This window comes from Sebastes umbrosus, chromosome 21 (genome assembly GCF_015220745.1).
Source record: "Sebastes umbrosus isolate fSebUmb1 chromosome 21, fSebUmb1.pri, whole genome shotgun sequence".
NCBI classification, from domain to species: Eukaryota; Metazoa; Chordata; class Actinopteri; order Perciformes; family Sebastidae; genus Sebastes; species Sebastes umbrosus.
This window is the reverse complement of record NC_051289.1, coordinates 16,116,594-16,130,236: the sequence shown is the minus strand read 5'-3', so window position 1 is coordinate 16,130,236 and position 13,643 is coordinate 16,116,594. Positions and strand designations below refer to the sequence as shown.

Sequence of the window (13,643 nt, the reverse complement as noted above, 5' to 3'; positions counted from 1 at the left end):
TTTTCAGTGAAAGTCAAAAAGGTCAGATGACAGATGAACAAACAGGGTATTTATTGTATATAGTCTGTTTGTGTTTGTGTGTGTGAGAGAGAAAGAGAGAGAGAGAGAGAGAGAGACGGAGAGACAGAGAGAGAGAGACCACAGAGAGCAGGGAGTCAGCGTGAGAACAGTGATCTTGTTGTGATGAAGGCAGAGAGGCCGTAGCCATTCGGTAACAGTGTTTACTGTGGTCTCCTAGCATCTGGCTGTGAATTACTCCATTCAGATGACACATGTGCTCAATATGCCAAACTGGGAACTTCCGAGTGCCCTTGGCAAGTGTTTGAGCCAACAAATGCAACAAGAGGATACACTAGTTTCATTGTTTGGGAGCTATGATCACAGTCATCTTTAAATGAGGACTGTCAGCAGACAAGGTTGAAATAGAAAGTAAACCAGATTGTATTGGATTGTGGGAAAAGTGCATATAGGCATATAGTTTTCTAAGTTGAATACTGCTTCCACAGGTAGAAAAAAATGTGTTTTTGTCTGTTTCATTAAGAAAACCATACATATTTTTCGATCTGAGGCGTGGGGTTATAGGTTAACACTCATCTTTCTATTCATCAAATCACTGGAGCAAGCTAAAGTTATTGTTTGTCCCTTGTAGTATTATAATATAATTTATATTTATACTGTATTAAAATATTATTACAAATTAGGGAGGACGATCCTTAACTGATATTAAAATAGCAAATTACTAGTTTTAATTTAATGCCTTATTTGGGAATAATGATGGAAACAGGAGAACAAGGGTTGCCAGTAACATCCAATGAAATCCTCGCATGTTGGCACATGAAGCGTCATCAGACAATCCAGTTGCTATTGGAAGCCAAAGATCAGTAAAGTCAAGATAGTTCACTCTCATTCACCAACCTATGAAAACCAATGTCTGTTAGACACTGAATTATATAATGTCACAGAGATATAAGAGCCTACAAAGTGAATAAGAAGGAATGATTAGTTAGAACTGTATCTGGTTGATACATAAATGAAAGAATAATATGGGGAAAATCCTCGTAATATATAACATGCTCAATATAAGACACAACCACATTTTGCATGTGTAGCTGTCACAACACTATCAATAACTTGATATGTTAAGATATATTTTCTATTCTTCTGTACTGTTTTTTTTGTATGTATTTCATTATTTGTATTGGATTGTTTTCCACTGTTTGCACTGTTAGGTTTTTCTGCACATTTTGTGTACTTCTTGTTGTTGTTTAACTTTTGTTGTATTTTTAAAATTATGTTAGTTTAGATCCTTCTTCCTTTTTTTAGTTATTTTTTTTTATTCTTGGGGTTTGATGGGAGGTCCTTTGTATAAGCCTGTGGCTTCTTGACCTCTCCTGACACATTTCTTGTTTGTTTTTCATTGACTGGATTTTGTGCAGTTTTATATATGTGCAAATAAATAAAAAATAAATAAAATAAATACATTAGAATGATTATCTGTCATAATATCACTGATTCATCCCATCATCCAGCTAGAGACAGTGTGATATAGCCTTATAACATTGCTGTGATGATGTAGTCTGTCTTTTCAATCACCAAATAATAATCCTGCAGGTTATTCCCATGCAGAAGTCCTGTAAGTGGATGAGGGTGCTACAGATATACACCCTTGAACCAATAAACCAAAGGGAATATTTTGTTCCCTGTCTATCTAGTTCCAATGCAGTATTGCAAATGCAATTTGTACACGCCTTTTTCATTGACTGGATTTTGTGCAATTTTATATATGTGCAAATAAATAAATAAAAATAAATAAATAAATAAAAATAATAACTTGCAGAGACCCTACATATTGCTGCATTCCGCATATATTGTATTTTTCTGGAGAAAATAGAGGTAATGTCACCAATTTGAGACTGTCCCCTCCCTATTTGTAGCGAAACCGGAAGTGGTAAGGGGTGATTCCTCTCACTCCCACTAGCTCCTTCTCGCCCTACTGTAACAACAGCAGCATCAAGACAAGAGATAACCTAAAGATGGAAGAATTTGAAGGTGGGATAAATTGCTGTATATATATTTATTTTTAGCTTCTTTTCGTGGCAAAGTCGAGCTCACAACCTCCCCTCTGCAATTGGCGGATTCATTTCTGCTTTAGCTTTACCAGTTTTTTGTCAGCGACCTCTTTGTTTTGTGTGTGGGGTTTAACGTTAGCCCCAAGTATTGCTAGGTAACGGTAGGGCCAAGTATTGCTAGGTAACGGTAGGGCTAAGTATTGCTAGGTAACGGCAAGGCCAAGTATTGCTAGGTAACGGCAGGGCCAAAGATGAAGCTAGTGTTAGCTACAGACTGTACACTGAATGGGTGTGATCCCTCCATTAAGCCATAGGAAGCTATCCAGTCTTAGCATGCTGCTAACTAATAAACCATGGCATGAATTAAAACATAGTATATAAAACAGTTTATGTGAGCAAAAGCAGCCTATGAGCTGTGTCAACAAACCCAATGTTTATCTACACCTGATCATTCTATCAGTAAAGACAATGTTGGCCAGCAGCCATAGTCCATTTCTGTTATCTATGTGATTAAAACATTCCTCACTATAATAATAGCAATTGCATCTTTTATTCTTGCAGATGGTGAAGCTCCTCCTGCTGGGGAACTGACTCAATGCAACACCTGTAAAAGATGTTTCTTCCCTAAAGTCCTGGTAAAAGAAGCACTCCATTGTCATGTTTAAACATCCCCTTAAAGCTGCAGTGGGTAGAATTGGATCATGTGCCTCTGGTGTCCTCTAGTGCTCTTATAATGGCATCTGCAAGATTTCACAGACCGGATGAAAACAACCAATCAGAGCCCGAGCTGGAGCCTTGCTGTCTCTGAGCAGCTGTCAATCACTCGTGAACTCTAATCAAACCGGTCCAACTAGGCAGCGCTGATCAAATATGAATAAATATTATGTTACTGTAATGCCTGTTTCTCACTTTAAATGTTTTCAGAAACATCTTGTAGTGTACTATAAGTGATGGCGAGCTGAAGCGTCATGAAGCATTGAAGCTTTCCAGCAAATTGGTTTGGAAAAGGGTTTAATTTCTCGAGGCTTCATGTGCACACGAAACCACCTGGTGGCCAAACAGGCAGATATGATCTTAACCATGTGATCTGTGATATACTGTATTTTGCGCCAGTAAAGGCTGTTGGGAATGATTTACCATGTAATCCATTTATATCTATATAATATATAATATAATGTTTATTTTCTAGTATATTATGAGTATATAACATACATGTATAATAAACTGTAATTGTTTCATGAGTAATACATCTTATGTGTGTCAACCAATCCTTTGGTCAGTAATTGTATTGTAGTGTTGTGTAATATAATATAATAATGGCAGGAGGGGTAATGTTAGTGTTCTGTGTCACTTCTGGAAAGTGGCATTTCTTTTAGCCAGTGAAGATCTGAACCACTTCCTGAACCAGTCACATGGTATGGCCGGACAGCGAGGCTTCGGATGTCATCGATTACGTAACTGGTACAAAACTTCCTGGATTACTCAACACACGCTCCGATGCCTCGGCACAGCACGTAACATCACTACTAAACAGTACACTACAAGATGTTTCTGAAAACATTTGAGGCGAGAAATAGGCATTACAATAACAGAATATTGATTCATATTTGATCAGCGCTGCCTAGTTTGACCGTTCGATTAGAGTTTGCGAGTGATTGACAGCTCTCTCCGTTGAATCATCACAGCCAATAGGAACGCTCTCTCTCTGAAATGACCTGTGATTGGCCAAAGTCTCCCGTCAGATTTTTTAAAGCCTGAAAACAGAGCCATGAGGAGGTGCAGAAGTCTAGTTTTCTCTCAGAACACTTGAATTACAATATGCTGAAAGGTTATTATGGAATTTTCTGCCCAATGATGCCAAAAACATTCTGCCTACTGCAGGTTTAATAGAGATATAAAGTGTTATTCTGTCATAATCTGAAGAACAGTACAGTGTTGTGAGAGTAGGCACATTTTCACGTTTCATGCTCATCTAAAACTTGAGACTTTGTCAATATATTTTGCTAAAAAGATGAATTTATTGTGTGTTAAGATAATATTTCTACTATTATTTTCAGCTGAAAGGATATCAGCTGTTTGGATGTGTTATTGGCAACAATCCAAATAGCCAGCAGGACCCTTTGAAGAGCTCTTTATAAGGAGGTTTTAACAATGTACTAAAGTTTTTCGTTAAAGCACACCTGTATGATTTTAGACTACATGATTTAAAAACCCTGACTAATGACCTGCTGTAGTGCTAAAATGTGTTGTCAAATTAAAATCTAGGACTGCAGATTGTAGCTAGTGGTTGGTTGCTATGTAATGGAATTTGTTACCAAGGGATCAAACTGAAAAACAATTGCTGGGTTTGTACACTTGAAGCTATTTCAAACGGACCACTTTTAACAGTGAGATTTACTATTCACTATTGAGATGACTTATAACACTTATTTACATAATTGACTTATTGTTGTGTAAAGCATTTTGTACACGTGATTGTCTATGTAGTAGTTGTACACAGATAAAAACGATTATGATGCAACATTTTTATTACCACCACTGTATTTGCTGTCATCATAACTTATTGTATTATTATGTTAACATGACTAGAACATAATGCAGAGATGGGTTTTATCACGTCAAAGCTACAATGATTTCCAATATGTTCCAATAACATATTGTTTCCCAGTAGTGCCAGTGCACACAATTGTGCACTTATACCAGCACTCATCCTCATTAGTTGACAAATGACTACAATAATGCATAACGCATTACAGCATTGTTATGTTAGCATGTCTGTATTTGTGTAGGGATGTGTGCTACATTAGGAGGTTTGAAAAAAAAACTGGATGCAACATTCAATAGATGACTGGTGATGTAGTTTGTAACTAGATTTTATTTGAAAGATGTTTCCAAAAACAGTAGAAGCCTATTAAGTTAGTGTATTTTTGTGTATTGTGTATTTGTTTCCCCTCCCTACAGGAGAAGCATGCTAAAATCTGCCAAAAGTCAGCAGCCAAAAAGAGGAGGGTTTTTGACTCCAGTCGACAGAGAGCTGAGGGTACAGACCTCCCCACACTCAAACCCCTCAAACCAAAGGTAAGACTGCACCTTCGGAGGGGGATGGAAATCCAACTCTAAAATTCCCAAGAGGAGTTCAATTAGATTATTAATTGGAAGAACAAAACTACTCAAAGTTGTAGGTCTCAGTGTGGAAACTCTGTCCCAAAAATGACTGTAGGAACAGTTTAATGACAGTAGTGTTTTGAATATGTGAATATCAGCCTAAATAAATGTAGGCACTTTCAATTGTATTTCAGTCACAAAGTTCAACTTCAGCTGTGAAAGTAAGTTGATTTGTATTTTTTTTATCTGTCCTTTCTTTCTGTGTATGTGAGTTTTTTACTCACTGTTTCTGGTTTTAGTAGTAGTTTATGAATTTGTGGTATTTTCCTTACCTTCCGCAATCGACAACTGACAATATTCAAATGTAGCCCATTATATTTTCATTTACTTTAACCATTAATTTGACCGTCTTAACTCTATCCTCTCAAGCTGCACTTATTCTTTTGAACCTGTCGTAGACTTATTCTCTTTTCTCTTTGACAACTACAGCTTTGTTTATGGCAGTACCTTCATAGAGGTTGTCATGAAGTCTCAAGACTTGCTAATCCTTTTGTGCCCAGTTTGATATATATATTCTCTCTGTTGTATTTGGCTTCAACTAAATGCTGAACACTCACTCTGCCCTCCCACTGGAATATCAGTATTCTCAGTTTTCTGGTATGAACAAGATAAACCTCTAGTCCTTATGCGATTCTCTCCAAATCACATCATTGGCAAATTGAAGACCTTAATTAGGAGCCAAAAATGATAAAAATGTTGATTGAGTTATCAGAATATATAATTATATAGAAATATATCACATAGTCAAGGTTTTGGGGAATATACTGTAAATGATAGATGGTTAGAGGGAATAAAGGAGCTTCAGTTCTTTCAAAATCATCTGCGTTTGTTGGACAAACACGCTTAATGAACTTGAAGACTAACTGTATAGGAGGAAGTAGGAAGTCAGCGGGGCTATCATGTTGCCACAGAAACAGGTCAAAGAAAGAGAACGCTCAGTGAACTACTTCTGTCAGAAATCATCAGCTTTAGATAAGACTCAGACTGCCACTATGGAAAGAAAGGGCTTTTTTACATGTCAAGGCTGAATAGAAAGGAAGATCATTTGAGAACATGCATCCTGGTGGCTCAGTAACATTTTCTTACTTTTAGATTGTTTAAAGGGGACCTATTATGCTTTTGTGCTTTTCCCCTTTCCTTTAGTGTGTTTTATAGTGTTTTTGTGCATGTAAAAGGTCTGCAAAGTTACAAAGTCCAGGCCAAAGGGGTTACTCTCCCCCACAGAAACATTGCTCCTGAACTGACTGAAACACCTTGCTTTTCTTCTGTAACGTGGTGATGTCACCAAGTAACACATTTGCATAATGGCTAGTTTGGCACATCCTCAAACAAAGCTAGTTATAGCGGAGCTGGAGCGGAGTCCGAAGGTTTTGGTTTGGTTGACCAATCACAACAGTGGGCCAGCTGACCAATAGGAGCAGACTGGGCTTTTCGGAAGGGGGGGGGCGGGGGTCTGCAAATTTACTAAGCGCATAATCCATGCCAAAGGGAGTTAATCTCCCCCACAGAAACACTGCTCCTGAAATGCCTAAAATGCCTTACTTGAAGTCCCGCCTTTTCTTCCGTAACATGGTGATGTCACACCATGACAAACATTTGCCTAGTGGCCAGTTTGGCACGCCCTCTAACGGAGCGTTTCAGACAGAGGGGGAAAAGAGGTGCTGCACAACAGCCGGTATGAGAGAAGTAAAGCGTTTTTTTGAACATTAAAGCATGTAAACATATTCTAGTAGTTACCCAAAATACAAGTATGCACCTGATAATAAGCATAATAGGTCCTCTTTAAAGTACAGAGTAACGAGAGACACTTCGGTGACCTTATTTTCAAAACATTCAGTTTTCAGTCAGTGCATACATAATGAGGAAACATTCAGTTCAAGTGATGACAGCACATCTGAATGGCAGTGATGACGTTAACCATGACAGCAGCAATGGCTGTCTGGGGTTGTGGTAAACAAACAAAAAAACAGGCTGGTGTAACAATGCATCTCATCTGTGTTTCCTCCTGCCAGCCGGAACCCCCTAAGAAGCAATCCAACTGGCGCAAGAAACATGAGGATTTCATCGCTACCATCCGGGCTGCCAAGAACATCACTCAGGTCTTGAAGGAAGGGGGACCACTACCCCCACCACCTCCTCCTACTTATGACCCAGGTAACACGTCGATCTCTGGAGAGTGGGATTAAATTAAGCAAGAAACAGAAGAATGACTTTTTACTGTTACTGGTTACTGTTAAGAAACTCTTTTATAATTGTGAACACAAATTATAAATATGGGCTGGAAATGCCTCAGAATGTGGAATCCCAGGTGAAAATATGACTTATTGAGTTTACAGTTGCAAAAGTAAAAACAAAAAAACTAAGGCTGTCAAAGTTCACGCAATAATAACGCAACTTGCGATTTTTAGGTTGTAGCAGGCTCAGTTTTAAAGCTAGAGTGAAGATACTGGTATCATATGAAACTAGAACCCTAAGGTATTCATTGGTACCATGGCATACTTACGTGTCGCGAAGGAGGCTAAATAATGCTCCAAATTTCCGCTAAATTTTGGCAAGGAAAAACTGGCATGACCATTTTCAAAGGGGTCCCTTGACCTCTGACCTCTAGATATGTGCATGGAAATGGGTTCTATGGGTACCCACGAGTCTCCCCTTTACAGACATGTCCACTTTATGATAATCACATGCAGTTTTGGGCAAGTCATAGTCAAGTCAGCACACTGACACACTGACAGCCGTTGTTGCCTGTCGGGCTTGAGTTTGCCATGTTATGATTTGAGCATATTTTTTTTATGCTAAATGCAGTACCTGTGAGGGTTTCTGGACAATATTTGTCATTGTTTTGTGTTGTTAATTGTTTGCTAATAATAAATATATACATATGTTTGCATAAAGCAAGCATATTTGCCCACTCCCATGTTGATAAGAGTATTAAATACTTGACAAATCTCCCTTTAAGGTACATTTTGAACAGATAAAAAAACGTGTGATTAATTTGCGATTAATCATGGACAATCATGCAATTAATCGGGATTAAATATTTGAATCGATTGACAGCCCTAAAAAAACAACAAGTACAAGGCAAATCATCATCATGTAGCACTACTTACAATTGTCTCTATATCCTGGATTTATGTCACTGTAGCGGTTTTACAGTAGATGCAATCACAGGTATATTTTCTCCCCACTTGTTTTGTCTTCAGACTATGTCCAGTGCCCTTTCTGTCAGCGGAGGTTCAACGAGAGTGCAGCTGACAGACACATCAAGTTCTGCCAGGAGAAGTCCGCCCGTATGCCCAAGGGCAAGTTAGGAGAAGTCAAGAAGCCCGCTGCCCGCACACCGGTACACACACACACACATGCACACAGTGCACCACTGATTGTATATTGTGCACACGAACAGACAATTTGTGCATTTGTTGGGAAATATTACTTTACTTGAGTTGACGACTTATAACTTTCTTCTCATAATGAAAACAGCTGTGTTTACCCACAGTATTCATAATGATTAGAGTGTAGTGGAGATAGCTACGCAGCCACTCTCGCCCAAATACTTGTCTCAGCCAAATCTCAATCTTATGTTATTGCCAAATTCTTTATAATTTAAGAAGTGTTGTTTGTGAATTCATAATAATTCCTTGTCCGTTATTCCCATGGTGAGACGCCCACTTTGCAGCAGGCGTAGAATTACCAGTCACTTAGCAACAGCTATCGGCACATGACTGGGAGTTCATTTGGAACCCAATACAAACAGCCAAACCTTTTTTTTTTTCCAATCATAATGAGGGGCCATTGATCATTATGTCACGTAGGTTTCCCAGTGTGCTATGGATCTGTGCAGCTCTGCCAGTTTTTTTCCACTGTCTCAGATTTTGTTTCTTTTCAGTTTCAGATTTTCTTTTCAGTTTAAAACATGTTAATATACCAGTTTGTAAAGCCAAACCATTGTACATATTTGCATATTTGATAACCGACGTGCACACACATGTACAACTACCAAGCATACATGTATGATACATTATGATCTGCCCTTGGTCATGAAAACTACAGTGTGGTGATACATGACCTATGTGTCCTATCCCTATTTCTGTGTCCAAGTAGAGCAGCTATGTTGATGCTTTGCATTCCATGACCTCTGTGGTTAATGTTTTGTATTATGTACTTATTTTCCATTCTCTCTCTCTCTCTCTCTCTCTCTCTCTCTCTCTCTTAGGTCAAGCCTCCTGCCTCCGTAAAGAAGGTCAACTCTCCTACCGTGTCTACCATCCCTTCAGCCTCCTCTCGTTTACCCCAGAGATCAGGCCTCGGACAGCCCACCGGTATGAGCGCAGCTTTTGTTGAATTGTGCATCACATGGTGTTGTGTTCACACCTGACAGTTCTGTATATTTGTGACATATTTTTTTTTTAAAGAAATGACGCAGGTTTCTCTCTTTCGCTCCAGGGATCCCTTCTAGTAAGGTCTCTTCTGCAGGTCCAGTACGAACTAATCCATCCGGCCTTACAAGCCCTCCATCAGGGTCAGTGCACTCACACACACACACACACCACACACCGCACTGAAAGATAGCCACACAGAGAAGTCAAAGGCATTGTTCTTCACTTGTTTAGAATATGTTGATGGCTATGGGGTACGTTTACCCTTTACTACGAAGAGTGGATTATCTATTTGAGTTTGAAGCACTTTGCTGAGTATGCATGTTATTCAGAAAAAAAGTTTCTTAAGCTAGCTCAATAATGATTTAATAATTACATTTCAAAGTAATACTAATACCATAAATTATAAGAAAAAATAACATCAATGTAGTAGTAGTTGACAAGTGTGTTGATATGAATATGTTATTCACTCTATAATTTGACTTGACGTAATAGCGTCAGTCATCATGAGTCAACTCAAATGTGAGTTTTGAACTTCGGCCTTTCTTTACAATCCCGTGTGCTTTGCGTTTTACACATCCTTGTCTTTTTCTTCTCTTATGTTTTTCCTCTCAGTGTGGGAAGTAAGCCCCGAGCAGTGGGCTCTGGCTATGGCTCTGTGAGGAACCCTCAGTCTGGAATAGCGCTGAACAAGAAGAAAGCAGACACCTACATATCTAGGTGAGCCAGTTCACAAACAGGTTTGCACTGTGAGAATGAATGAAAAAAATAAAAAAACAACCACCATACAGTCTTGCTAAACTATCCTGACCTCTTGTGGTTTGGTGGTGTATTGCATACAGCTGGAGAGTCCATTCTGTTCCCATTCAGTAGTGTGTGTTTCTATAACAGGTTACTGAATGGTGTGTGTATGTATTCTAGCAGAACGGTTTAAACAAAAGTAGCTGTACAGCTTGTATAATTATGATGTAAATTATAATGCAAGCCGTACTGCTCCAGGTTTGTAATGCTGACACTGTCATCTTAATAAAATCAAGCAAAAATATGTGATTTAGTTATATTATTTTGTTGTCTTTTCCATTTTAATTTTAATTTTGATTTGTTTGTCGTCTTGTAGATTTTGTCCTGTCCTTTATCATTTAACGGTTATGTGTTGTTTGTCAATGTGTTTGGTTTTAAAAGTAAAATAAAATATTCAAAACAAATAAAAATTGAATGCACTTAGTTTTCTAACCTTGCTGTCTCTTGTTGAATTTCTCAGGAATGATGTCGACGGCGATGACGGGGTTGGCAACGGCGGGATGAAGAGCAAGTTCTGTCATGACTGTGGGACCAAGTACCCCGTCGAAGCCGCCAAATTCTGCTGCGAGTGCGGTGTCAGGAGGATGTGTGTCTGATGGAGGTTAGAGGAAGGAGAAACTAGAAGTACTGTATGGGGGATGCACCGGGGAATCAAACTAGCATCAGAGGGTTTCACCAAAGCTAATCCGTCTGCATTTTCACGCTTGTGGGTCTAATTTCACGGCAGTAAATATGTGTAACCGTCGGCAGGCAACCCTATGATGCCGTGTTTTCTCTTTCTAGTTGCTGTTTAGTCTTCTTGGGATTTGCTGGTTCTTTCCACTATTATCACATTCTTCAATGCTTCCTGCTGAATAGTATACGATTTTCTGATTAGTACACATTCTGCCCATTTTCATTATACAAATATAATAATCATAGTCTACAACAAATTAAACATTTAGTCACTTATTACTCTGACTGGCGGCTGATGGATTTCACTGGAAACCTGCTCTGGTATAAAGTTATGTTACACTGTGTTAAGGTTCATGATATCAGTAGTTGATACGGCTGACACGTGAACAACCCACGCCGCAGCTCTTTAACCTCCTCTTTACTGCTGTTACTGTCGCGGCTGTTTGCACCAGCTCACACACAGGAACAGTATTGCCGTGAAACTAGAGGCCATAGATAGATTAAGAATTTGGAATAAGAGAAAAAAAATCCAGTTAAAAGAATTTTGTTCATGAGACTCTAAGTCTGTATTATTACAAAAATATCATTTTATTGTTGCTGGACAATAATTGAGAGTTTAGCACCCTATAGAGCGGAGTCAATATCAGCAATTTGAAGCTATTGGTGCATCCTTAGAAGAGAGTAGAGAAGAGATGAGTAAGAGAGTAGATAAAAAGCGAAGAGGTGGGTTGTAAAATATGAATGAGGAGGTAAAGGACAAGTGTTGGGTGACTCATCAAAAGGTGGGTGTGATCGCCCCTATATCTCAATCCCCAGTCAACCGTGATCTGAAATGCATTCCTTAATCCCATTTGCCCCCGCTTCCTCGCAAACCGTTCCTATTGAAGTGCAATATGATTGACTACTGAAGAAAACAATGTGGTTTTCTAAAGGAAATGTGTTGTAATTTTGGAAAAGACAAGGGACCAGTCCAAAAAACCCCCCCGAAAAAGTTCCCTTTAAGGTCACTTTACAGGCAAAGTTTGTTTCCAGCTATCGCAATGTTACCATCCTACGCCTGATGTTTCTAGACACATGTAGCATTTTAATCACACCCCTTTTATCCCAACTGATTTTATACAATGTAATTATTTATTTTCTTATTCCCTTTGCTTTTACTGAATGAACAATGTCTGCATCTCTTTTGTTAAGAATTAAAAATGTTTTTTCTTTGGATTTGTTAATGCACCTGGATGTGTTGCAGTTTCCTTGACGGTGTTTCTATCGAGTCAGTATTCAATGCATTAAGATATTTAGAGTACAGTAACACCGCAGTCATTTGAAATGCTCTGTAAGGGTATGGTTGATCCCGCTGCTTCATATAACAGACACTATTTATGACCCCGCATTTACAGGTGGGACACTAAAAGAGGGAACGGCCTCTACTTGAGGAGCATTATTAACGTTCATTAAACGTCCCACGCTTTTAACAGTGTACGGTAATCTAAAAAGTCCTTTGATAATCAATAAACCAACCATATTAACATGACAGGAAATGTTTGATAAGACTGGACAGGTGTGTTTCCCTGTACTGATACGACAGCTGTTAGTCCGGATACGGTTGTGCACTTGATGGCATGTATATCCACCATCAATAAATTTCTATGAGGACAGCTGTGATGGAGTTGTGAGAGTGTCTGTCGGAGAAAGAAAGTAGAAAGCATTACTGTAATACTGCAGGTCATTTATAAGCCTTTACTTTTAGATATAAATATATTTGCAATATGTGAAAGGGGTCATATACAGTATTAGTTGCTACATTTTTACAAACAGAATAGATACATGATACTGCATTATGTACGGTCCCTGACAGGAAAAGGAAATAGCTGCTGGGGCAAAGGTTATGCGGATATGTTTTTTTTAGCATTTCAAATAAAATGGTTTGTTCATGTCAAACAACACATTTGGCAGTTGAGCATTTTGGCTCCCCAAGCTACAGTACAGTCCTGATAGCACTTCTTTTTATTATTATTATTAGGCAGGCACAATAAATCAAAGCACCAACTGAAAGTGTTTTAGCGTGTCCCAGAACAGAGTCAAGTGTGTGAGCCAAACTCAGCCATCTGTGGCGGAATGTGCTTTTAAAATATCAATCACGCTCACTGATTAATCAACTCAATGTCATTTTAAGGACATGCCGTACAGCCTATAACAACTCCCCAGACAAGAAAAATAAACAACGAGCTTTAGATGAGGAGATAACAAAGATGTGCCAGGGCTATTCCTTCTAATCCAAAGTGAAAGTAAAACTGTATTACAGTTTTATTATACAGTATTATTAAGGTGTATTAGAGCACCTCAATATTTCCTGCTCATGCTTGAGTTGTCACTGCTAAGTGCAGGTAAATGTCATAGCATATTCTTTACAAACTAATTGCTTTGAATCCTTTTAGCTGCATGTTTGTAGCTTTAAATCTTATAGTTCAGCGTCTTTTTGTGGAGTCAGTAAGACATTTTTTTGTGAATTCTGCATGGGTGATACATGCAGGACACAGATTGGTCCCACTGTGTTGGACGG

General features: G+C 38.7%; 1 protein-coding gene across 3 annotated transcripts; it reads left to right on the top strand.

Annotated features, from left to right (window-relative positions):
* Nucleotides 1-1,941: 1,941 nt before the first annotated feature.
* On the top strand, nucleotides 1,942-12,736 carry zc2hc1a (zinc finger, C2HC-type containing 1A). 3 transcript variants are annotated; one of them, XM_037756941.1, is made up of 10 exons: nucleotides 1,942-2,049; nucleotides 2,631-2,704; nucleotides 5,031-5,147; nucleotides 5,348-5,395; nucleotides 7,247-7,388; nucleotides 8,438-8,577; nucleotides 9,448-9,553; nucleotides 9,678-9,753; nucleotides 10,226-10,330; nucleotides 10,872-12,736. In XM_037756941.1, the coding sequence occupies exons 1-10, from the start codon at nucleotides 2,034-2,036 to the stop codon at nucleotides 11,005-11,007; spliced, it is 960 nt and encodes a 319-aa protein (XP_037612869.1). In that variant the 5' UTR covers nucleotides 1,942-2,033; the 3' UTR covers nucleotides 11,008-12,736. The 3 variants fall into 3 exon arrangements, with proteins under 3 accessions (XP_037612869.1, XP_037612871.1, XP_037612870.1); XM_037756942.1 differs by having other exon boundaries at nucleotides 1,946-2,049; nucleotides 5,369-5,395; XM_037756943.1 differs by lacking the exon at nucleotides 5,348-5,395 and having other exon boundaries at nucleotides 1,944-2,049.
* Nucleotides 12,737-13,643: the final 907 nt, after the last annotated feature.